We start from the raw sequence: 26,269 nt of genomic DNA, 5'->3' as shown, positions 1-26,269 counted from the left end.
GAAGCGCTCGCTCATTACTGCAGGATTTTCAAAAACGAGTGCTCACTATTTTTGCCCACCTCTGTTCGTATCACATAGGCATCAACTGCTCCCCCTGGGTCCGCGTTCCACATCCTCTGACGCCCTTCATAGATTATGCAGCAACTGCTCCCCCTAGGTCCACGTTCCACATCCTCTGACGCCCTTCATAGATTATGCAGCAACAGCTTCCCCTAGGTCCACGTTCCACGTCCTCTGACGCCCTTCATAGATTATGCAGCAACAGCTTCCCCTAGGTCCGCGTTCCACATATTCTGACGCCCTTCATAGATTATGCAGCAACTGCTCCCCCTGGGTCCGCGTTCCACATCCTCTGACGCCCTTCATAGATTATGCAGCAACTGCTCCCCCTATGTCCGCGTTCCACATCCTCTGACGCCCTTCATAGATTATGCAGCAACTGCTCCCCCTAGGTCCGCGTTCCACATCCTCTGACGCCCTTCATAGATTATGCAGCAACAGCTTCCCCTAGGTCCGCGTTCCACATCCTCTGACGCCCTTCATAGATTATGCAGCAACAGCTTCCCCTAGGTCCGCGTTCCACATCCTCTGACGCCCTTCATAGATTATGCAGCAACTGCTCCCCCTGGGTCCGCGTTCCACATCCTCTGACGCCCTTCATAGATTATGCAGCAACTGCTCCCCCAAGGTCCGCGTTCCACATCCTCTGACGCCCTTCATAGATTATGCAGCAACAGCTTCCCCTAGGTCCGCGTTCCACATCCTCTGACGCCCTTCATAGATTATGCAGCAACAGCTTCCCCTAGGTCCGCGTTCCACATCCTCTGACGCCCTTCATAGATTATGCAGCAACTGCTCCCCCTGGGTCCGCGTTCCGCATCCTCTGACGCCCTTCATAGATTATGCAGCAACTGCTCCCCTGGGTCCGCGTTCCACATCCTCTGACGCCCTTCATAGATTATGCAGCAACTGCTCCCCCTAGGTCCGCGTTCCACATCCTCTGACGCCCTTCATAAATTACACAGCAACTGCTCCCCCTAGGTCCGCGTTCCACATCCTCTGACGCCCTTCATGGATAACGCAGCAACTGCTCCCCCTAGGTCCGCGTTCCACATCCTCTGACGCCCTTCATGGATAACGCAGCAACTGCTCCCCTTCGGCCCGCCACTATAAATTGAGAAGACGCTGCTAGTGGGAGACAGAACGAGTCCGAGTCTACTGACGACTTCGAACGTTTCCGTTCAACCACTACGCTAACACTTCCGTCATCGAACTTCTCGTTTAAGATATCAATATTGAATAAATCTCTTGTGTTCAAATAAATTCAAATTTCAATACTCTCCTTAGGAATCATTCTGATCATTCTATGAAATTATTTAGTCTATTTTTGGAAACTGTTTAGATTTTTCTTAGATAATATTTACATTCTTGGTCGATATTATATCGATTCTTTAAAGAAAAAATATCGATTCTTCAAAAAAATTGTATCGATTCTTCAAAAAATTATATCGATTCTTCAAAAAATTATATCGATTCTTCAAAACAATTATATCGATTCGTTATTGAAATTATATCGATTCTTCAAAACAATTATATCGATTCGTAAAAAAATTTTATCGATACTTCAAAGAAATAATTCAGATTATATTTAGAAATAGTTCAGATTATATTTGGAAATTATTAAGATTGTGTTTAGAAATTATTAAGATTCTATTTAGAATTTATTATGACTCTATTTAGAATTTATTAAGATTCTATTTAGAATTTATTAAGATTCCATTTAGAAATTATTAAGATTATATTAAGAAAGTATTAAGGTTCTATTAGGAAATTATGAAGCTTCTATTTAGAAATTATTAAGATTATATTTAGAAATTATTAATATTATATTTAAAAATTATTGAGATTCTATTTAGTAATTGCTAAGATTCTACAGATAAATTATTAAGATTATATTTAGAAATTATTAAGATTCTATTTAAAAATTATTAAGATTCTATTTAAAAATTAGTAGGATTCTATTTAGAAATTATTAAGATTATATTTAGAATTTTGTATTTTCTAAGAAATAATAAATACAATCTTAGAAATATTGGTAGTATGCCATATAGCATCTAAGTCATAATAATGCCTATACAAAAAAATGGACAGTTGGAACTTAAAGGAACTATATCACCCATTTAAAAATAAATAGAGTTGTAGTTCGTTGTTTAGATAGCGATGACGCCAGGGTAGAAACGGACTTATAAGAGTTTTGTTCATACTCAGGTGGTTATGTTCGCCAGGAAGATAAGATATTAGAGTCCTTTTAGGTATTTGGGGTAGAACTTCGAAAAAAATGTTCCACATTAAGTCTCTAAATGGACGCTTTTATTAAAAACCCCGCATCCGGTCAAGAAGCACGTGTGCTCCAAGTTCACTATTGTAAATAGTTTTTAGGTAGACATGATAATCCTCTATTTCTCTGTTTTTTGTGAAGAAGAGAAGTAAGAGAAGAAGTTTTAGAAGCACTTGTGAATCCGCGATAGGAAGAAGGTTAAAAATTTAAAATTACAGCCGGCTGTTATATGAAATCAGGGTCTAATTTTTGTTGAAAAATGGAGAAAGAGAAAAATAAACAATAGGAAGGAAATTTAGGACAAGAAGGTGGTCCATTTACTTCATTATGTGGAAGCTGCGAATTGGTTTTATTGTTTGAGCAAGGGACCTTGTCAGGTGCGCATTTGCACAAATGATTGCGAGTCAGCCCCATGCCCGACACGGACAACCATGGCACCTCTTCTTGTTTTTTTTTTATCGTGAATCGCGGCTCTACTACACACGTTTCTACATTAGAATGGAATTAATTCGCTAATTTATATATTAGCCATATATAGTGGCATGTTCTCAACTTTATCCATGGCTATTCTAATCGTTTAGTTTTGGAAACCGTAAATTTTGTGACCGATACATATAAATATATTAATTCTCAGACCAAATAAAATAATAAAATTATCAGATTTCATAGAGCATCTTTAGATTTTGTTAGTGAGAGAACGCATCGCTACCTAAGAGCAAGACACAAGCCAGTCTGAAAACCCCTATTTGTGTAAAACCAGTTTTAAGTTCGAAATTTAGCATAATAACAATGATAATCTAATAATGAAATTTGATCAAAATAGAGTGAAAATATAGATTGAAAATTTTATACTGAGGCACCTTAATTTAAAAACACTCAAGGATTCTTATTTTGAATTTATTTCAATAGTCACGTATCTCGATTTCCTTGACTTTTGCTCTCAGGTAACGGCATATAACACAGAGTAGCAGACCTGACTTCTACTAATTTAAATAGCCAGACTAGGACGGGTGTGGTGGAAAGTTAACAGTGAAGATGTCCTATCCAGCCTACAGTTGTAAAAAAAAAACAATTCGCTATTGACTTACATTTGAAAAGGGAAGTTATGCCCAGTTGATTCCGCATCATTAACGAAAGTGAGTAAAAGATGTTTATTAAAACGAAACCTTCATAAGAACCAGCAATAAAGCCAGGAAATAACTAAAGCAGTAACTATTAATGAGCAAAAGAACAAATAATGGACAAATAGTGCTAATGATTCGAATTTATTTGTCCACCAGCAAGGATTACAGATTTGTTCTTCATTTTTGTTTAATTTACGAGTCCTATTTAGATGAACCTGTGAATGTTTAATATTATTTCATTAAAATTTAAAAACAATATTTTATAATCCTTTGATTTGTTATAATGCATGTTCACAAAACTTAAACGCGAAAACGTAAGAGGAGACCTACATTTAGGGGAAAATAAGCTTGATAGCGGAAAAAAGTACGGGTAGAGGTTTGTTTGCATGCTTTCGATGTGTCTTTTCCCATTTGTTCTCCCAAATGCTTTGTCAAACTTATTGCAAATTTCCCCTTTTTGGTTATTTAGTATTTTATAGCCTCTTTGTCGTATCACGTCTCGCACTGTTATTTAAACATATAAGCCTAAGAAATTGTTTTTGTTGTAAATCTTAAGTTTTGTATTCACCTAGAAGGCCTGTTGGCCGAAGAACCACGCTTGTTTCACCAACTAAGTTTAGTTTCCCCAAAATGTTGGTTCTCTCATATACTTGTTCGCGTTGAACTTAGTACTCATTCCCAGTCCCAAGATGGTTTCGGTCTTTTATCTGCTTTCCAAAATTGAGGTTATCCCACCCTATCATGCCCTCAGAGCGTGACTGCCCAAAACATCGCGTCTTTCCGGTATTAAAAGCCGAACTTGAAATAGCAAAGCGTTTAGAAATTGTAGAAACGATCGTCTGCTAACATGTAGTTCACCAAAGAGTGTATATATAGATATATATATATATATATATATATATATATATATATATATATATATATATATATATATTACTACTTATTATTACTCTTCGTAATAAGAACATGAAGATTGCTCTTAAAGTTACAGAGTTCTAAAACATTCTATTAAATACCGATTGCGATACCAATTATATAGAAACCAAATACCATTTTAAGAAATATCTATGCAATTCTCTCAATAAAAAACGAGATCAAAATGGTGCAAATAAGCACTGCAGTTTAAATTTGATAGGATATACTTCACGGTGCTATACATTTCGTGTATTTGTGTAAATATATGTAAAGATTATTTATTATCAGATTACTTGATCCGGGTAAAAAAATGCAGACTAAATTAGTTTAAAAACCCCGCAGTTCTCGATTTTGAGCATCCCCCAAAATACTATTTTCCGCAAGATTATAAACATATTAGACGAGTAAATCAGATAGCAGTGTAGCTTTCTGAATCGGTGATAGGAAATTTAAATATTTAAAAGATCTGAAAACTGGTTTTATTTAGATATCTGAAAATTATGACTGATATAACCTAATAAGTTGAAAGTTGTAAAAACTGGTGGTGCCAAAAATTACCGTTATATGCACGCCCTACTACCTCTACATGTCAGTATAGAAAGCAAACTTATCTGGCAGGGGTGTAACGAAATGGGTTGGTTAACTCTATCCATCAAAAACAACATTACTCGTACCTTTATTTTAAACCCAAACACGGCACTTTCAGGATCAGAATGAATTTGGAAATAATTTTTTTCCGTTATGGACATTGAACACAGACTGGTATGGTAAGAGTGGACGCAAAATCATTGCATTTGAGACTTAGCCTAAAAAGCCTTTACATGTTGGCCCTAAGAAAAAAACCACACTCACCGTAAAGATTTTGTATTTTATCAATGTCGTCTTGCGATGGAAACTTTTCACCTCCATCGTCAGTATCACTAAACATAATAGCAGATTTCGACGGAGAATGAAATAGGCCCAAAGCGTGTCCGATTTCGTGAGTAGCTACTGACAGGAAGGACGTGCCTATGCCCGAATACAAAAGTACATTTCGCACAATTAGACCAACACAGAACAATTTTTTTATGGTTTGGAAAGTTATTGTGCTAAACGGGGTTAAACATTGAGTAACCACAATGGGAGGAGCAGTCCTTATGGTTTTAACAAACACTTCAAAGAAATTCACTTGTAAAAAAAGGTATTTAAAATAATTAGGTATAAATCCGATAAAGGTGAAAAAAGGGCTGCTAAATTGCATTGTGTTCCCTAAGAAAACATTTCTTTGATCTTTCAATGAATCAATATTACAGTGTAGAGTTAGTTTAAGGTCTAGTATTTCTTCTGCCTGTCACCCTGGAACTTTCATTACCCTCGATGCTTCGCCTTGCCTTTACCCTTACCGTTCGAACTAGTCCAAAAACATAGTATGCGGGAAACGTAAATACAAGGCGAAGAATGGAGGTTAAGAAAATTTCAAGGGTGACTGGTAGTTTTAATACTTTGCCTTTAAATTTATCTTAAAAACTGGTACACAACCTTAGAATTTAAGAACTTTACCCCAACCAATTTTTTTTTAATAAACGAGCAGTTGCAGCTGATCAGTTAAGCAATTAAGTTTAAAACAAGTTGTAAAGGTTTTCTATACTGTTTTTAGAAGTAACAAAAGTCTGACAAGGTATGCAAGCTATTATAAAGTATTGATACGGTTTCAAATTAGGTTTACAAAAATTTACCGTCACGAATGATTTAAAAAACAAATTTAAAGATACAGATGCCAACAATCTCATAATGGAATGGATTTAAAATTTACTTATCTGGTCTGTAGCTAATTGTCCAATTTTTCGAACACCAAATACGCAGATATTAACTTATTGTACGGACAGGCTCAAGGACAGGACTATTAGCTAAAAATTATTGCCAGGAACAGATTCCTCAAAGATGGGTGACAGAATGACGAATGCTCCAGGCTGTAGATAGAAAGCTGACAAACACACAAAGCTATATCGCTCGGGAAAGAGCCCAAGAAGATTCAGAAGACGTAGCGGTACACGTACTTACAATTATTACAATAATTGTTCAAATTGAGCAACTCTGACTCCAATACCGGCGTGAATACGTCGCACTAATGATTTAATACAGTTTCAGGCGTGTTACGGATAGCCTCACGATATGCAATTATGCATTGTCGAAAAACACCAAAGTCACATACACAAGTCCTTCAGATAACACCAGTGAAAATAATCGCATGGGCTAAAATATGGAGATCGGGCCGGCCATTTAACTGTTGAGCATCGAGCTATCAATCGCAAAGAAAAATAATCATCCAGATGATTTCTTATTTCCAAAATAAAATGAACTGAAGCTCCCTAATGCAAAATCCACGTGCCTCGTCTGGTTCAAGTAACTCGGGTAAAGTATTTTGCAGAATATAAGGAACGAGCGGAAAACTTTATAGAAGACAAAGAAGAACAGGTTCTTACAAATAAGTTACCTCTCAAGCTGTTATTTAATTTTCCTGATTTATTTAACACAAAAGGTACGAAACATTTTAAAAATGATCCCTGGGCCAGTAACAGGCAAGTCGGGTGGAAATTGAGTGTTAATCACGTAATGGTCTTGTGACATCTTCACTGGCACCCATTCTGGTAACTTCTCTCGGGGAATTGACATTTTTTAGCCGTATGTGACTAGAGTAGGCTTGGTGTACAATTCCCTAGCACACAAGAGCAACAAACAATTTCCCAATGAAATTGATTTAAAATATACTTATTCGCTCTGTAGCTCCACCGATTAAATTAATTCCTTGGAAGATTGTCAGGATTTGTATCTTTATTTTTGATAATAATAATAAGCATTCGTGAAGACAAAATTAAATTTGTAACTTTATTTGGAACATAATTAATGTTTTAAATTAGCTTGTATCCCTTGAGAGTGTTATCTTACTTCTTATTGAACTCTCGCCGCTTTTTAGGAATGAATATTTATTAACTGTTTGTTAAAGAACAAATCTCTTTTATAACAGCGAGGAAACCTATTATATGGATTCACGAGTTACACTTTAAATTATATTTGCCATCGTCAAAAACATATTACATACAATATTTTCGTTCGAATAAGTTTGGCCAAAAACTATAGAAATTGGAAAAATAAAATAAAAAGATGGATATGACAAATAATAAAGCTATTTACAATATGTACATAGCTCATAGATGAATGCATTTGCAAGAGGGAATAAAATCTTAAATTTGGTACCAACTAGAAAGAGTTTAGTTCTAAATTGTCACCAACGCCCCTGAATTTGTTTCGTCACGACCAGATCTTGCCATACCGCACTCCTCGATCCTAATCTCAAAAGATACGCCACGCAATCGACCGACTTGTCCAGTTCGTTCGCGTAAATATAATCTTTTCGAACGCTTTTGAGTTTCGGATATGGCCAATGTCTTCGACTGACCAACCACAGACTAGGTTCAGCGACTGCTTTCCAGGTAGTTCACGTGACAGTGTACGGATTGTAGGAATGCGAACCTCTATGTTTGATTGCGCCCTGAAGGCGACCGGATTTTAATCGAATCTTGGCTTCATGCGGTGCTAGATAGGCAATCTCCATACTCAGAGAATCCTAGGTAATCGATCTGAGTAGCCATTTTTAACTGTCGAGCTCTGAAGGTACAGCGGTTGTAATACGACATTAGAGTAATTATCACCTAAGATCTGAAGAAGTTTAAAATTTTCGTTTCCAAACACGAGCCCGTGGGTTGTAGCGAACGTGCTGCAGATATCCATAAGGCGTTGAAGATCTTCCACAGCCTAAAATATTGTATTGTAATAATTGAAAAATTGGCCAGGGAAGGTGTACGAAATATCATCTCGGGACCTTTATTGAAGATGAAAACCAAGACCCGATCGAGCGGTTCCAGGTATAAGGCGAAGAGCACCAGAGACAACGGGCAACCTTGTTTCAGGCCCACTTTGGATTGGATCCAGGACGTTGAAATAGCCTCGAACCAATATCTGTAATCCGTTAAATCGAATATGGCCTGAAGATGATCGACGAATTTCGTGGGGATGCCAAGCTTAACAAGACTTTCCACAGGATATCCCGATTCACTCTATCATTTGCCTTTCTTAAATCTTAGAAAGAGACGTACAGGGACCACTTTTCAGTTCGAGCAATTTCTATCAACAACGTAAGCGTGAAAATGTTGTCCAGCCCTCTTCGATTTTTCCGAAAGCCATTTAGTACCTCTCCTATAACGCAATTTTCGGTTCTACTAGACGGTTCTTCAGAATTACCAGATAGAGCGTGGCGATTGGTCTGTGAGAGTTTAGTGTACCAAGCTCACGTGCAGGGTAGCCGATGCCTATACCACCGACATCCACCTAACTTTCCAAGAATTAGGCTTAGAAGGGCCAGGGAAATCTAAATTGAAAAAAATCATGCCCTCAGTAGACCGTTATGGTATTTGGAGCTCGGACATTTGCGCACTTTAGTAATTTTTGTCGATAATCAACTTTAAATCTACAAACTTTTTAAAGTTATAACCGACTTGGTTGAAATTTACCTTTTGAGCTAGTACCGGTTAATTATGATTTACTTTGTCGGTTGCATTAAGAAATAATTATTTTAAGTTAGATTTCTTGCCATTTCGCGGGACCCCACAACCCGCCTATGCTCTATAGCGATATTTGAATTTCATACCAATGGATACAGGCCCCATCTTACTCAAAATCACGTTCGGCGTGAGTGAAAACTGACGCGTTCAAAGCGTTTGCGTTTCGCTACCTTATTTCCTTAACCAGATAACTTGAAAAATTCAGTTTGCATTAATATTTAAAATATAGTTAATTCATCAGGGAGATTGTGTGTACTTAAATGTTCGTAAGATCTTGTTTTAAATTTTATCGCTTATTGATAAAAAAAACTTTTAATTTTATGAAAACCATACGGTTCAGGTTTAAGGATGTGTTTTCGATTTTGGGTAAGCTTTTGGGGACCTATATCTCTGAAATGAACTAATGTTCAAAGGACATTATTTACTCATGCGGACCTATAGACTGCACCCCCTGAACCTTTGACAAACTTAACCGTAATACACGGTATATAAATTTTTATTAATTTATTTCTATGGATTTTCTGTTGCAAATATTTTATTTATTTTAAAATTTTATGATTTATTGAATAAGGTAATATTTTCGACGATATAATCGATTTTGAGCATTTAAAACGTGTTCATAACAAAAATTTCATGCGCTGTCGTTCGTAGGTAACTTGTGAACAGACCAATATAACATTCACACATTACGCTGCACGAATAAAGATCACGGTTAACGACGAAAGGAACCGTTAAAAGAGCAACAGGCAGATTAAAAAACTCCCTGAATAAGTATCAGGGGAACTTGTTACAAACTATTTCGGCACTCCTACAAAATTATCTTAACTTCATTATTCAAAGGTATAATTAAAATAATTTTTCTGATAGTATTGAATAAATGCTAAATTGGAACAATAGCTCCGCCACTCCCTTTGTTCCCTTTCCCCACCCCCTTAAAGTAATTTTTAAGGAGATACAAATGGTGCGATTTTTCCCCCGCAAAGCATTATTTAAAAAGTTAATTAAAAATTGCACAAATTCTGTACCGGCGGCCCCCAGCCCCGTTCTTATAATCATCATGAGTGCATATATAAACCCCATTAACTATATCACCTTAAGTATTTATTCCCGAAAAATATTGTTTCGCATTAAGAAACCAAAGAAAAAACTATCGAAATTTACTGACTATTAAGTAAAACATCCTGCACAGCTACGTCACGGCTATAATTATTAAACTGGGACACAGATTTTTCTGAAATACCAAGTGTTGCCGCATTCTGTCGCTGCAGGCCAAAGTTGCGTACCTAAAGTACACCATTAAAAGAATTTCCGCAAATCGAGGTAGTGATTTGAAAAATTTAATTAATTTTTCCGAATTGAAACTTTGGTTTGACGGACTCCTTTTGTTTCGGCACTTCGTCTTCTATTGCAACGCCAAACGTACTGGTCGGTGGTTCTCGTGTGTTTGGTAAGAACCATTGAGTCGTCGCACTTGGGACACGTTACATCTTTCGCAATTAGGTTGAGGCTTTGCAGCCACTCGATTAATTCTAACGGATCCTTGGCTAGATCGCGGATTTCATACTGATTAAAGACTTTATTATTATACGTATATTGCGTTAAATAACGCTTGTAATCACTCTCCTCGTCGGTGTTACGGGTAAGCGAGACAGGCTATAGTTACTTTTGTTTTCACTTAAGGGGCCAACAAATCGACTTGAGGGGAGCCTCCCGAAGTCGATTTATACATAAGTCTTTGCAAAATTTCCTTTAAAAGTCAATATACAGGGTGTCTCAATTTGCTCGATCAGGCCATTTTTCTCATAATGTATTTATGCTAGGGATTTGATTTTCAGGGTTTATTTGTTAGGTATGGAAGGCTTTGGTTACTAAATTTCAGAAAAATCGAACGATTTTGTGCCGTTTTGGAAAATTTATTTTTTCACTGGTAGGTGTCACGCAAAATGTTTCAATAGAAAAGTTGTAGGGCATAGTCGAAAGTGTATAAATAATTTTGGTTCGGTTGAAAAATACCTATTTTTCACTGAGTTTGGAGGTCGGGGGAAAAACAAGTGGTACTAGCAGGCAATAACCTTTAACGTAAACAATCGTACATAATCACAACACACATGTACATTTATTTTAGGGAACTTATGCTTTCAGCTATGTAGTTAATAATCAGATCTGCAAAAAGTTATTGTTAAAAAAAAATTATTTCGTTCAACACCTAATTAGACAAAGACCGCGTCTTCCATTTTGACGTGGTTACGAGTAAGATCATCAAACAAAGATTTGTAGACCAAACATTACGCTTATTTTTCTTTTGTTGTTTTTTAACGTGAAATATCAATTGTCCGAGTAGTATTTAAAGCGTTTACATTTCAAAGTTAAATCATTATCTCAGCTTGGCCGATTGTTGTCCAGTATGCCTCTTTACACTCGAGATCAGCGCGCTCATATGCTAGAATTTTTTTACGGAGAAGGTCGTCGTAATGCTACTCTAGTAAGTCAGTTATTTAGACGAAGATTTCCCAATTGCAGACCAAGTCATACGACGGTTCTTAGAGTGATCCGCGACTTCGACAACTGGGGTAATATCAATCCGAGGTTTCGTGGTCGTGGTCTCCAGGACATCGACATGGAAAACACCATACTTGCCTACTTCGTCGCCTATCCCCGAGCGAGCGTCAGGACTGCCAGCTTTGACTTAGGGTTGGATCGAAACTACGTTTGGAGAACACTCAAAAGACACCATTTTCATCCTTATCGAGCGACGGTGATAGACAGCGCCGACTCGACTTCTGCAATTGGATTTGCCTCATGGCTGACGCACACCAGGATTTTCACGAACAACTACTGATGTCCGACGAATGTTCATTCGGAAGAGATGGGCCTTTCAACCGTCAAAACCAACATATGTGGGACTACGATAATCCACACTGGGGATTTCCTCAACGCCACCAAGTGCAGTTTTGCTTAAATGTGTGGGCTGGTCTGTTAGGTGCCAGAATTATTGGCCCGTTCTTCCTGCCAAATCATCTGAACGGTCAAAACTACTTGGAGTTCCTTCAAAATGAAATATCCAACGTGTTGGATGACATTTCTCTGGCCGAGTACAGACGCATCTGGTTCCAGCAAGATGGGGCGTCACCTCACCAATATCGTGACGTGTTTGCATATCTAAAGGACGAGTTTACAGGAAGATGGATCGGAAGAACTGGTCCTGTTCGTTGGCCTGCAAGATCCCCTGATCTAACACCACTCGACTTTTTTCTTTGGGGATTCGTATAGGACTACGTATACCAAACACCTGTGACGAGCGTTGAAGATTTACGACAAAGAATCATCGAAGCATGTCGCCGGGTGACTCCAGAAATGGTTCGGGGAGCATTTCGCAATATGCAACATGGTGCATATTTGTGCATTGCATCAGAAGGTGGCATTTTTGAAAACATTTTGTAGAAGTCATTAAAAAACATTTGTCACTTGGGCTAATTATTATTTGTTTATTTTTCGAAATCTTATAACTGAAATGCATGTTACCTACAATTCATTTAAGGCTATTGCCTGCTAGTACCACTTGTTTTTCCCCCGACCTCCAAACTCAGTGAAAAATAGGTCTTTTTCAACCGAACCAAAATTATTTTTACACTTTCGACTATGCCCTACAACTTTTCTATTGAAATATTTGGCGTGACACCTACCGGTAAAAAAATAAATTTTCCAAAACTGCACAAAATCGTTCGATTTTTCTGAAATTTAGTAACCAAAGCCTTCCCTACCTAAAACATAAACCCTGAAAATTTCAGAACCCGAACATAAATACATTTTGAGAAAAATGGCCTGATCGAGCAAATTGAGACACCCTTATAGGGCCCCACAGTTGAATAACAGGGGGCCCACAATTATGAAAAATGTCATGAAATAAAGGATATAGCCTTGATCTATTCCTAACCAAGGTGTCTCATTTTGCATGATAAGGTCTTGGAAAAATATCTTATTTAGCATTAAGATATTTTTTGGATATATTTGTTTCCTAAATTGACCTCTTTAGTTTAAAATTTTTTGAGATATTTTTCAACAACTTCACCATTTTGAAAAGTTTATTCGTTACCAGTGGTACTGAGAATTTTTTCAATAAAATTGCTCTGCTCATATTCAATTGAGACACTAGTTTAGGTTTTCGCGGCTAATGTTTCCATTTCTGTCTCTTAAATGTAATCTGTATTTAAATCTCAATGATATAAAATATGTTGGGTTTATTTGAATTTCTTAGCTGATCTGATCTTTAAGTTAAAGAAACCGGTGCAATTTATAACAATAGAGAAAATGAATGTGAAAAGCAAAATCAAAGTTTTCTACTTGAAATTGAACTTGATGTTCCTAAGGTAACATTTTTCCCTTTAAAAAGTAAAATAAGTTTTAACCTTTTTCATTTTGAAATTTCCACGGTTCTTTGTCATCGAAATGAATTTCACAGAAAGTTATTTCGTCGCCTTCATATGACGTCAAAGTGTGGGCTAGCACGCCTTCTTCGCCGTCAAAAGGTGATCTATCTCCGTGGCTTCCAGTAACAAACTTAATGTCAATATCCACATTTCCTTCTTCCTTCTTCGTGAATTTTAAATTCGCAATATTACTCCAGCTCTTGAAGATAAATAATTTGTTTTTAAAGGGAGTATAACCTTAACAAAAAAGTTTCCCCACGAGTCTTTCGGTGAACATAATTAATGAATCTAAGGAGCTGCTTTCTCACTGAAACATGAAGGTCTAGATACCACCTTCCGTCAGTAGCTAACTTCGGCCTACGATTGCACCTTGGGTATTAGCCTGGCTGCTTAAGATTATTATTATTGATAATCATAATTAGCTTTCGTCTTTACTAATTTGTAGTGCGAAAAATTATATAGTGAGGTGTTTAGAAATATCAAACTTTTCTACCACGTTTAATTATAAACCTTAGCTATCAGCGAAATATGTAACTTCTGTCTGGTGATTTAAATTTAACAAAAAGCTAAGAAGGATTTTGCTTAAGTATATTTAACAATGTTAGTGCAAAGAAAATCAAATGATATTAGTGTTGCAGGTCATTGTTTAATCAAAATCAATCTGCCCCGTTTCAACCCGGGACAAAGTATACGATTTAAATGAATTATATAAGCTGAATAACACGAATAAAAGGTAGAATTTGTTTTACTCATTTCATTAAAATCATTTTTTCATCAAAATATAATTCAGCATTAAAATCATTTTTTCACCAAAATATAATTCAGCATTAAAATCATTTTTTCACCAAAATATAATTCAGCATTAAAATCATTTTTTTCACCAAAATATAATTCAGCATTAAAATCATTTTTTTCACCAAAATATAATTCAGCATTAAAATCATTTTTTCACCAAAATATAATTCAGCATTAAAATCATTTTTTTCACCAAAATATAATTCAGCATTAAAATCATTTTTTTCACCAAAATATAATTCAGCATTAAAATCATTTTTTCACCAAAATATAATTCAGCATTAAAATCATTTTTTTCACCAAAATATAATTCAGCATTAAAATCATTTTTTCACCAAAATATAATTCAGCATTAAAATCATTTTTTCACCAAAATATAATTCAGCATTAAAATCATTTTTTCACCAAAATATAATTCAGCTCTTCCTAAGAAATTTTATATATTTCTAAAGAAGTAATCAAAGTAAAACAAATTTTTTACTCATATCAGCAGTGCGTAAGTATCTAATTGTTAATATGATCATTTTCAAAGTCAAGAAAGACCTTTGATAAAGATCGACCGTTTTGTCCGAAGTTTGAAGCCCTGTTAAACATGTAAGTTTCTAGTATTTCACATAATATATGTATTACAAGTTTTCGCTTCACAGTACATTTAAACGATTAACTTCCGGTATTGAATGTTTATGAGGAAAACCTGTTGTGATTCGCCCAGCTTCAGAACATCGAGATTCATTTTAAATCCCGGCTTAATTACAGCTAGGAGCAACACACACAGCACCACAAATAAGGAGACCGCAACTCGTCAAAAGTCGTGCATTTTCTTGTGTTCATTTTTCATTTAGCGCCTGCTGCCGTCGGAAGGGGAATATTCTGAAATTGCCCCCGCCCCCCACCCGAAAAGCCTCGTCCAATAAAATTTGTTCACAACACTGCGTTAGCGTGTTTAAAGGCTAGCTGCGTTCTCCTCGTGTTTGTTGCTCCTAGATTACAGTAACCTGAAATTGTTCTCTCTATTAATTAAAGTGGCTTTCTTGTTAAATTGTGGCTCTTACGTCACAGTCTTACTTTAAGCCTAAGACCGCGCGTTACAGTCGCGAGGAATATAGATTTTTCTAGCGCGCATGCAAATCGGCCGTGCAAAGAATATAATAATAACGCCCCGTTTTGTGACGTAAAAGCAACATTGTAACAGCTTGGGCAAGACCATTATTGATATTTTCTATGGGTCTTATGTGGATATAGGTGTTTTATTCATAGAGTTGTTAATTTATCTAACAATTTCGTTTCATATTTTTAAAAATTAATAAATAGCTTCGGGTTTAAAACACAAACCAATAAGAAAAATTCAAATACATTATTTCTATGAAAATAGCCTATATATAACCAAAATTTCGTACCATGAAGTATATAACAGCTGTTTCACCAAATGGCGTGTATAATGAAAAGTCTGAAGCGCCATCTTTGGAAATTTATGCGAAGATTAAAATAATCCAAATAAATCCTAGTAGGTCTATCTCTTTAGGTCGAAGCTACATGGTAAAAGATAAGAATAAATACAGAAGGCAAAAAGATCGGTGGACTAGTACTATCGCTGCGCAACACAGGTTTCAAGGGGTCAACTATTTATAACAGTAAGGGTTTTCACAAAATAGCTAGCTGTACTTTTAAAAATAGATCTATTTAAATTTTGTCGTTTCCTGGGAAGGGGCTGTTCACAAATTACGTAACGCAGAAAAACCACTTTTTGGACTCCCCCCTCCCCCTCGTAACAAAGAGTAACAAATGGAAAGACCCCTCTTCTTAAATTACGTAACAAATATCGAACCCCCCCCCCTTAAATTATTATAGTACGTAACAACTAATATGCTGGTAATAAAGTACAATAAGATCAGGTACTAAATTTTATTGTTTGTAATTATCATTTGAAATTACAACTGTATTTTTACGCAACACTTTATACCCAGGGGTATGAAATTCTTTTAAACGTGAGTAAACCAATGAAAATACAAATGTTTTTAATAATTGTGACTGTTTCTGAAAATGGAGAAAATTTTATATTACGATATTAAAAATAAGACGTGTTACGTAACATTTCAGTGAACCCCCCCCCCCCCCACGTAACATTTCGTAACGCTTGCCAAAACCCCCCTCCCCCTACCACGTTACGTAATTTATGAACAGCCCCGAAACTTAGAAAAAAAATAACAATTTTGATCTTTTTTGACTAATATATTGAAGATTTTAAAACATTATCTATATTATAACGAAAAACATTATTTAATAGTTAGATTAGCAGTGCTATATGCGTAGTTAAATTGTACGTTAAAATAAAAACTTCGTTATATTTGCATATATTTAAAACTTTTATTAAGGCTTAAGCCTTAGTCTGACTAGTTTCACCTGGTCATTACTACAACGCCATCTGGGATACCTTCCTGAAAGATAAAACTTAAAAATAAGATTTATATGTATAAATGTTTCTCAATTCTATTCGTAATGTTTATCTTATTTAAATCCCTTGGTATTTCAAAATTAATAAATTCTTAAAATGATATTATAAAATAAAAATATTAAAATGTTTAAATGATAGATGGCGCGGAGACGTCTTGTCCTCTGTTTTTTGACCGTTGTACGGATGCTTTGTTGTTCGAAATTTGAAGACGCTCATTGTCTCTGAAGATGGCCAGCTAAGCTAGCCGAAACTAGTCAGACTAAGGCTTAAGCCTTGATAAAAGTTTTAAATATATGCAAATATAACGAAGTTTTTATTTTAACCTACAATTATAACGAAAGCACTTACGTAGACTAAACAAATCCCCGTATTTTTAAAAAGAAAGTAACTTCTTTCAGCGGGTAGTTGATTTATTTTCGGCTACCATTTTGTTTTGATTGCTGGATTACAATATTAAGTTCTAAGTAAGCGAACAATCCCGTTCTTTTCTATTCCCTTATTTCCGGTTTACAGTTGAATATTCCGGTCCGACGAGTTTCTGAACGGAGTGTAAATACTTAATTGAATATACCTACATCGAAAGCTTGTGTAATCTTTTGATCGATCAAATCCTTGAATTCTGCTTTTCTGGAATACTTAGATATTTTGTAGGTCAGAGAGTTTTTGAGCCACTTTAAATCTATAAAATTTCGTTTTCTTTAAAAGTAGTCGAACACGTCGAAAGTTCCTAGAAGGGAAGAAACTTTTCGAAGCGTGTCAAGTATCAATCCTTTCGTCGCTAACAAGGAAAAACAGATCAGTTTAGCAGTGAGATAATTAGACTTATGCGTGATTTATTAGACTTAATGGGAAAAACACTTCACCGCGACTAGAATCGTGTGTGTGAGTGAGCTTCCGTTTTAACGCCACGTCCGCTGAAAAGATTGGAGGTAACGTTGAAATGGGACCCCAGAAGGTTGTCGTTTGATTCTGGTACGAAGTGACGTAGTTATATCGTTATCCGCGTTCACACCTACCCTTTGAAACGATGCGAGAGCTCCCGCAACGTTTGGATGCCGTCCTGTGAACAGATACCGTTGTGCGCTACAGATCGTTTCGTCGATCAGTTTTTGTGAACCATGACATTTTTTAAGAAAATCGTCAATCGTGGAATGTTTTGCGCCTGATCAAATTTTTATGAATTTTTTAGAAGCAATAGTCTTTTTGTTTATTTGTTTATAAAAAAAATATTTTGGTTGGATTTATTTTAATAAAGAATGTTCTAAAACGTAACTCAAATGCATGTGCAGATGGACCTCTTATTATATGACTATACTACGCAATAGCACGCGAAACTCATTGGAAATGGAACGTGAGAGAAAACAGTTATCCAAACGCTACGAACCGCAGTGAGATCGAAGTGGTATAAAACGTTTCCGAGGGTACGTGTGAGCGCGGCTGAAGTATACACTCTCTTACGCGCGTTTTCCCCCACCAAGCATCCCTCCCACGATTTCCTCCACAGGCAGTCACCATAGACGTACTGCACGTAGCTCTACAGTAGAAATGTCTTTTCCCCAAAACCAGTTCTCTGGCAGTACGGTAATGGCATCTCACATGAAATACGCGCATAAAAGAATCTATAGTATCGTTCTTTCTAGGCAGCTAGGAATGCATGTTTTTCTTCAACAGTCTAAATTTTACAGCCATTTTCGTGACAAAGAATATCTTCAGTTTCATCATCAGATACTTTATAATTAATCAAATATGAAATCCCATTGCACTCGCGCACATTGTGGTACAGTTCATTCCGTATTTGCGACAAGAGCATGCCCTGCCACAATTTTTTAATTACACCCGCCAAAGATTAGTTTTTAAATACTTTCACTCTTGGGTTTGCAAATACGATCGTAAAATGTATTATTGCGTGGCTGATAAGTTATGAATATAATTTCCCAAGATTTATTCGTTTATAGTAAGAAATAAAATAAAGGTTGGTGTTTTTACTGGGTCTGTCCTCTTCATCCCCGGATGCATCCGATATTCTTGTTTTCACAGCATCTATATTTTAAAAAGATGAAATTATAAAAACGGAAATAAACGTGAACAACAACCATTTTTAGGCAAGTGTATGTAAAGGGGCTGTTCACAAATTTCGTAACACAGAAAAACCACTGTTTGGACTCCCCCCTCCCCCTCGTAACAAAGAGTAACAAATGGAAAGACCCCTCTTCTTAAATTACGTAACAACTAATATGCTGGTAATAAAGTACAATAAGATCAGGTACTAAATTTTATAGTTTGTAATTATCATTTGAAATTACAACTGTATTTTTATGCAACGCTTTATACCCATGGGTATGAAATTCTTTTAAACGTGAGTAAACCAATGAAAATACAAATGTTTTTAATAATTGTGACTGTTTCTGAAAATAGAGAAAATTTTATTTTACGATATTAAAAATAAGATGTGTTACGTAACATTTCAGTGAACCCCACCCCCCCCCCCCCCGTAACATTTCGTAACGTTTGCCAAAACCCCCCTCCCCCTACCACGTTACGTAATTTGTGAACAGGCCCAAAGCATAGCTAGTTAAATATTATTTTATTTATTAAACTTTAATATAATCATTTCTAAGTTTAAACAAAACCGTCTGCTTGTAAGTGCTTCGATTTTTTATCTGTTAAGGAATTTTTAAGCTTCACCCCGACTCTATTCCAATAGTTACATTTCCTTACATTTTCCGGCGTGGTGAGCCAACTACATTTTATCGACTGCTTAGGCAGTTTATTAATAAAGATTTGTATTTAATAGTTTTGCAGCACAAAGAAAAAAGGTCGGCCATCTCGATTTCATTTCGTTATGGGAGAACTTGAAATTGAAGTGGCCTCAGCCACCAGATCTAAGAAAGACGTGCGTTGAAATGTGGCGGAATAAACAGGAATTTGTTTAATCCATAATCCTAACTGATTGAAGGTCTCTATGAATTTTAAAACGTGCGCTCTATCATTTGAAAACGCCAGTAATGCCTGTGCGGCGTTAAGTAACGCTCAATGGAATCATATTTAACTTAAAGTCGGGTTTTTAACTGTACGGTTTTTCGCGTTTCCTGTTTCAATGTAACGTTGTTCAAATATATCATCGGCTGAAAGGGCCTTTACAAACAATCGATACAAGTTCGTTCAGCGAGGCGAATATTTATGGTTTCAAATGCTGATTTTTATTGTAAGGTCCGACTGAAAAATTGATTTGCAAAGCAAATATTCCAGTGCAAAAAAAGCTTTCGGAAATTCAGTTGGCATAAATTAGACATTTTGTAGACCTTAAAAACTACTTTTTATTGTTTAATAAAAAACACCAAGTTTTTGTCCATAGAAAACGTGTGCGGGGTCCTACTGTAATTCCCTTTAAATTGCACTTGTTCTAGCATTTAATTTTAAAGGTAAAACAATGATTTGGCTCAAAACATGTTCATTTTTCACAGACAATCATTACAAAAACATGAGGCGTAAAAACATTGGGTAGTACCAACTTGTTATTTTTCATGACCTATTATTTCATTAAAAAAATGTACGATTTTGACCACACCAACTCCATTAAAGGTTTTCGAGTATGCTCTACAACTTACCCATTGAAACCTTTCGTCTACCACCTAGCGTTCAAAAACTACAAATTCTAAAACCGTTAAAAATTTTGCGATTATTCTGAAATTCACAGATAACAACGATCTCCACCAAGAGAGTACATTCCGAAAATTTGAAATTTCTTGAAGGTATATTTTTTGAGAATAATGCCTGGGCCGATCAAATGAAGACACCCTGTATATTAGGCGGCAAGTCAAATATCTATTGATCAGAAAAGTGCCTACATGTAATAACAGTAGGGCTTGCTGCAAGAAGTCGGCTGGTTGGGACATTTCGGATAGTTTAAAGACAACGACACCAGTGTTCAGCGATATATAGATACACGATATCTAGATACACGATATCTAGATACGGATCTAGCTACGTTTTTAGGTACTTTTTTTAAGGTACAAGATACAATTGTGGATAAAAGATACTACCTATTTTCAGGCGAACACAGATAAATAAAAAGATCTTACACATACCATTTTTCCCGTATCTGTTTGCAAAGCATGTATCTTATGTATCTAAATTATTGCTCTTTGGTATCTATCGTTTTTTTGAGGGGCTAGGTCAGCGACGTTCCTTATCTGTATCTTTCTTGTTTTGGTAGTTTTATTTTAAAGCATCGATAAAAAGATATACCAGGTACAAAGAGTGAAAACGAACGTAATTATGTATTTAGTTTGAATAAGCATTATCTGGGTTTCTTTCAGGCATCTCTCCGGGGGAAATGTCTACCTTCCGGGCGTTAAGCGCTTGCCAATGGACATCATACACACGTTTGTCTGGTAAAAACCACCCTGAGCCTAGTTGCCTTCCCCCAAGGAAACGTTTCTGAGAGAAACACAGAGCATTATTAACGTTTGTAGCGTACAAGAGTCAGACTCAGGGGCGGACAGGCACCTTTTTTTCGTGAAGTGGGTACGAACTAAAGGGTAATTTTGATCGCGGCCCCGTGAGATAACGCTCACCAGCCCAACGGCCCAATCCGCCCCTGGTCAGACTTTAAAAGAAACACCTACTCTTAACATGACGGACACCGTCGTTTGCTGTGATGATTGTAATTTAATTATTATTTAGCATAAATGTGTCGGTTCTATTAATGCGGAAAGAATGGTGACTACCGCTGAGTTCAGTGTTTCTCTATCTTTCCGCTACAATGCTTTCATAAAGGAAGACGACGAAGCAGTCGACGATATGACGTAGGGGAAGTAAGGTCGGCGCTAGGCATGGCGACAAAGGCAGACCGCCTATAGCCCCGCACTCAGCGGCACTTATTGGGGGCCAGCATAAATCCGTCGAAGGGGGTGGCCGAAGTCTGGACCCGGAACACCCCTGGTATACGCCACTTGCCCACACTTAGTGACACTTATTGGTATCCCGCAGTTAGCGACACTTATTGGTATCCCGCAGTTAGCGACACTTATTGGTATCCCGCAGTTAGCGACACTTATTGGTATCCCGCAGTTAGCGACACTTATTGGTATCCCGCAGTTAGCGGCACTTATTGGTATCCCGCAGTTAGCGACACTTATTGGTATCCCGCAGTTAGCGACACTTATTGGTATCCCGCAGTTAGCGACACTTATTGGTATCCCGCAGTTAGCGGCACTTATTGGTATCCCGCAGTTAGCGACACTTATTGGTATCCCGCAGTTAGCGACACTTATTGGTATCCCGCAGTTAGCGACACTTATTGATATCCCGCAGTTAGCGACACTTATTGGTATCCCGCAGTTAGCGACACTTATTGGTATCCCGCAGTTAGCGGCACTTATTGGTATCCCGCAGTTAGCGACACTTATTGGTATCCCGCAGTTAGCGACACTTATTGATATCCCGCAGTTAGCGACACTTATTGGTATCCCGCAGTTAGCGACACTTATTGGTATCCCGCAGTTAGCGACACTTATTGGTATCCCGCAGTTAGCGGGGGTTTTTGGTTCCCCCCGTACATAGCGACATGTTTTGGGATCCCACAGTTAGCGACAGTTATTGGTGCGCCCCCTCTTTTTTCCTTCAATTGCGTTGAGAGAAGGGGCCCCTTCTTACTACTTAGGGCCCCGCACTCTCTAATGCCGGGCCTGAGGGGACCTCACTTCTCGCAAATTTTCACCCACTGGCTTTCTGAATCTACCTATCGGTCGATTTAACGTCTTGAGTTAGCTTTGTTGATATTCGGTCTATGCCTGCTCTTCTTTGAAATGTTCTGTTAAATTTCGTGTCGCTACTCACAGTACGTTGGAATCGTTATGTATATCTAAACTGTACCTCTTATCTAGATACAGATATTTTTACCTTTAGATAAAATCACTTTTTACTGGGTACTATATTTTAAGTTAATAGGTGTTCGAGGAAATATCCGATACGCAAATATAACTCTCGAATACGTATCAGAAGATAAAACTAGATAAAAGTATCTTTCCACTCACAATCAACAGATACGCTAGATACCTTAACCTTAGATACAAATATCTTGGCAAAATTGAACTACAGCGGCCTCATGTTATTTTGCTTTTTTGTGGTGGAGAATGTAGCACTTGACGCGTAGATTACGAAACTATTTTTTTTGGGCCGCAAATGATAATTTTTTTATTAACATTATTTTAAAAAAAGGAGTAATTTTACGGAATTACCGTTTTTTGTATTTTGTTTTGGCGGAGAATGTAGCACCTGACGCGTAGATTACAAAACTATTTTTTTGGGCCGCAAATGATTATTTTTTTAATTAACTTAATTTTAAAAAAAGTAGTAATTTTCGGGGATAACCTTTTTTTTTGGCGGAGAATGTAGCGCTTGTCGCGTAGATTACGAAGTTATTTTTTTGGGCCACAAATGTTAATTTTTTAATTTACTTAATTTTAAAAAAGTAGTCATTTTAGGGGAAAAGTAACATTTTTCTAAAAAATAGTTCCGTCGTGTATCCGTCAAACCCATATTTTTGACGCACCCCACCCCCATTCCGAGCATTGATGGTAGGCCTTCTGTAATCGTACCTAGTGGCATCGTAATAGGTGAAATCGTATCAACTTAAATAGTAACAAAAATGAGAACAGGTTTGCTTCCAAAACACGTAAAAGACGTTACTGAATTCCCCGTATTGGCACCTGACACACTTTGAGATTCCCCGTATTGGCACCTGACGGCGCCACGCACTTACTTCGCTCAAGCGCTGGGGACGCGTGCCGCCTCCCCAACCCCATACTAAAAAAGTGATGGGCCATCTATAACGCGACCTAGAGGACAGTACCAAACCTTACGCATCAAGTATATACTTTTAATATAAACCAGAAAAAAGCGTTTGTGGCCCAAAAACACAAAACACCTGGAAAATGAACAAAACCTGTAATTGATTTTATAAAGTACGGGAATATCCCTTTGTGGCCCAAAAACACAAAACACCTAGAAAATGAACAAAAACTGTAATTGATTTAAAAAGTACGGGAATATCACGTGGAAATATTAGGGGCCCACGGAAACTGTGGTGTCGGCGAACACACGATGGAAATAAGTACAACGAAACACGTGAAAATGCCCAAAAATGAGAAATTTTTAAAATTACATTAAAAAATGAACTAATCATTTGCGACTAAAATAAAAATACACTCGGCATCTACATGACAAGGTCTATCAGGCGCAACCAAAATTAATATAAAATTCTATGAAAATGATAAATTTTTAAAATTAAAAAAATTAAATAAAAAAATTAAATAATAATTTGCGGCCAAAATAAAAAATACCCTCGGCATCTACGTGACTAGGTCTATCAGGCGCAACCAAAATTAATATAAAATTCAATGAGGCCACTGGAGTTCACTTCACCCAATATATTTTACCAAGTATCTTTTATCTTTTACCTAGATACCAAATCGCTGAACACTGAATGACACGACCAAGTTGGTCGATCCATTTTATTTCAGTCAACCCTAAATGTTTTGAATATTTTTTGGTGGGTGGTATATGAATTAAAAGTCAAATATTTTCGAAGCGTATAGTTTCATCCAAACATTCAAAAACGGGGAAGCAGAAAATGAGATATATTTATCCATCAAGTGTCAGCAACCTATATACGGTTTCACTTAAATAACTTATAAAAATAATTTTGTTTTATAAATTATTTAATAATCATAATTAATATAAAATCTGTAAAACCCGAAGTATACGATATATCTCTAACGAGAGAAATATTCATCTCTCAATACGGTTATGTTCTTAGTTTTAAAATGTTTTCCACCCTAGGATAGTATTGGTTTTTCAAATAACGTTTAGAATGATAAAGTAGTAAAATGGTACAAATATTATATAATAAATTCCATCAATCATGAAGTGTATACCGCGGGAAAGTATAAATTTTACTCATTACACTCGCGGTAAAGATTGAGCTGTTTAAGCCTTGTTTTCATTGGGCTAAAAAACGGCCAAAATTTGGATTACACAAATATATTTCCGGCGGATTTTCGAAGGCTTTTCCGCACCTGGTTTTCACTGGGGATTTTTTCAAGCGGTTTGTAGTTTGGCAGTTTCGATAGCGCATGCGCTGAAAATTGTATCTTTACTGACTCACAGAATTAAAATGGACGCCATAGATAGCTCCAATAGCAGTCCACTGATTTTCTTTCATTTCATTGTTTTTAAAACCTCTATTTGCTTTGTCATATAAAAAAGGATAAGCGCGAACCTCTTCTATGAATAACTCCTGTTGACTACCATTCATTCTTTTTTGTGACAAACTGACTAAATTAAAATAACAATGTTTATAAACTAAACGTGTCGCTTTTTAGGCCTAACAAATTGAATAGTGCGTTTGTACTTATAGGAACCTTGAATCAAACCGAGAGTAGTTAGCTAGTGACGTCAACGCATGATCTTAACTGATTGGTTAGCACATTGCGTTGCGTATTAAAAATTCAGAAAAATAGAACTTCCATTCCGCGCTTGTTCGCGGAATATCGCGAGCTTTCCGTAAAATTTTGCGGAAAATATTTTTCCGCAAACGGCACGGAAAGCCAATTCCGCTGTGTTTTAGCCCAGTGAAAACCAGGCTTTACGCGTTCAATCGTGACTGTTGGATATTGCTTCGAGTTTGCTGGTGTATTTTCTATGGCTTAGATGACTACGTTTCTCGCAAGATAAACATTATAAACTTCTAAAATATATAATCGGTTTTTAGGTTTGATTCAAGTAAGCTTATAATAAGAAAATAGTGGAGCTTACCCAATTGAATTCTGAAAATACATAAAATACACATAACTATAGTGAATAAAAGATGCATAGTGAATGATCAAAAACTTTTTTCCTTACACCGAATAAATAATCTTGCCTTCATAGATTTTAAATAAGTCTTACTTGAACTTTAACCTTTGTGCTCACCGGAGCCAAATAAAGCGTTAAGAACTTCTCAGGTGACCATCTAGCGTGTAAAATCTTCATTACACGCTCGGCTAAGTTAAATTTGGCTCAACTTTCGTCTTTGGAAATTGGGCTTGAAAAATGTTTCGAAAACATTTAATATTTAACACAATATTCTTACAGTTTAAATTTTATTTAGCCGCGTTCACACCTTCGCTTTGAACCAGATTTGTTTTTAGTTATTTTTTTAAGCTCAAGTGTGACCATGGTTTTTGACAGTGAGATACCATATGAGAAAACTGATAGCAAAGGCAAGGATTTCTGGACCCTTGCCAGAAATAAAATTAATTAAATAAAGTGATCACTTTAAAGTAAAATAAGATAATATTTAGGTTATATATATTTGCTAACATTATTAATTAAAAACAATTTAATAGGAAAGATAAAAAATCTAAGAAAAAGCTAAAATTTCATAAAATCGCCGAATATCTCAAAAATTAAGAAAATCATAATTAATTACGCAAAATTAACAAAACAGGCCTAAAATTTGGAGGACAAAACCTTTTATAATTTGGTCGGCCCTTAAACTTGCATCGCAAATTCAGTTAAATCCTAGTTAAACATTTTGTTTCAATGTATTGTGATGTCTGATTTCTTACAAACAA

At 36.4% G+C, this 26,269-nt stretch overlaps 1 protein-coding gene across 1 annotated transcript; it reads right to left on the bottom strand.

Annotated features, from left to right (window-relative positions):
- Positions 1-3,598: 3,598 nt before the first annotated feature.
- Positions 3,599-25,548, bottom strand: LOC149954423 (interstitial collagenase-like). Its single transcript, XM_090170338.1, has 6 exons — positions 25,470-25,548; positions 18,636-18,689; positions 17,225-17,328; positions 13,382-13,601; positions 5,230-5,385; positions 3,599-3,677 (listed from the first exon to the last, which is right to left on the bottom strand). Exons 1-6 carry the CDS (start codon positions 25,525-25,527, stop codon positions 3,664-3,666), a joined length of 606 nt encoding a protein of 201 aa, XP_090026464.1. The 5' UTR covers positions 25,528-25,548; the 3' UTR covers positions 3,599-3,663.
- Positions 25,549-26,269: the final 721 nt, after the last annotated feature.

The sequence above is a fragment of the Leiobunum rupestre genome, chromosome 3 (assembly GCF_980474605.1).
Source record: "Leiobunum rupestre chromosome 3, qqLeiRupe1.1.hap1, whole genome shotgun sequence".
NCBI lineage: Eukaryota > Metazoa > Arthropoda > Arachnida > Opiliones > Sclerosomatidae > Leiobunum > Leiobunum rupestre.
This window is presented reverse-complemented; position numbering and strand designations above follow the sequence as displayed.

Excerpts from the sequence above, each read along its gene's own strand:
- LOC149954423 (XM_090170338.1), bottom strand. The coding sequence starts at position 25,527 with ATGCATCTTTTATTCACTATAGTTATGTGTATTTTATGTATTTTCAGA. Across the intron at positions 17,329-18,635 it reads GGATGAAGAGGACAGACCCA|ATTTAAAGTGGCTCAAAAAC; the intron begins GTAAAAACACCA and ends GAAATTTTATAG. Across the intron at positions 13,602-17,224 it reads AGATTACACAAGCTTTCGAT|AGCTGGAGTAATATTGCGAA; the intron begins GTAGGTATATTC and ends TTTATCTTCAAG.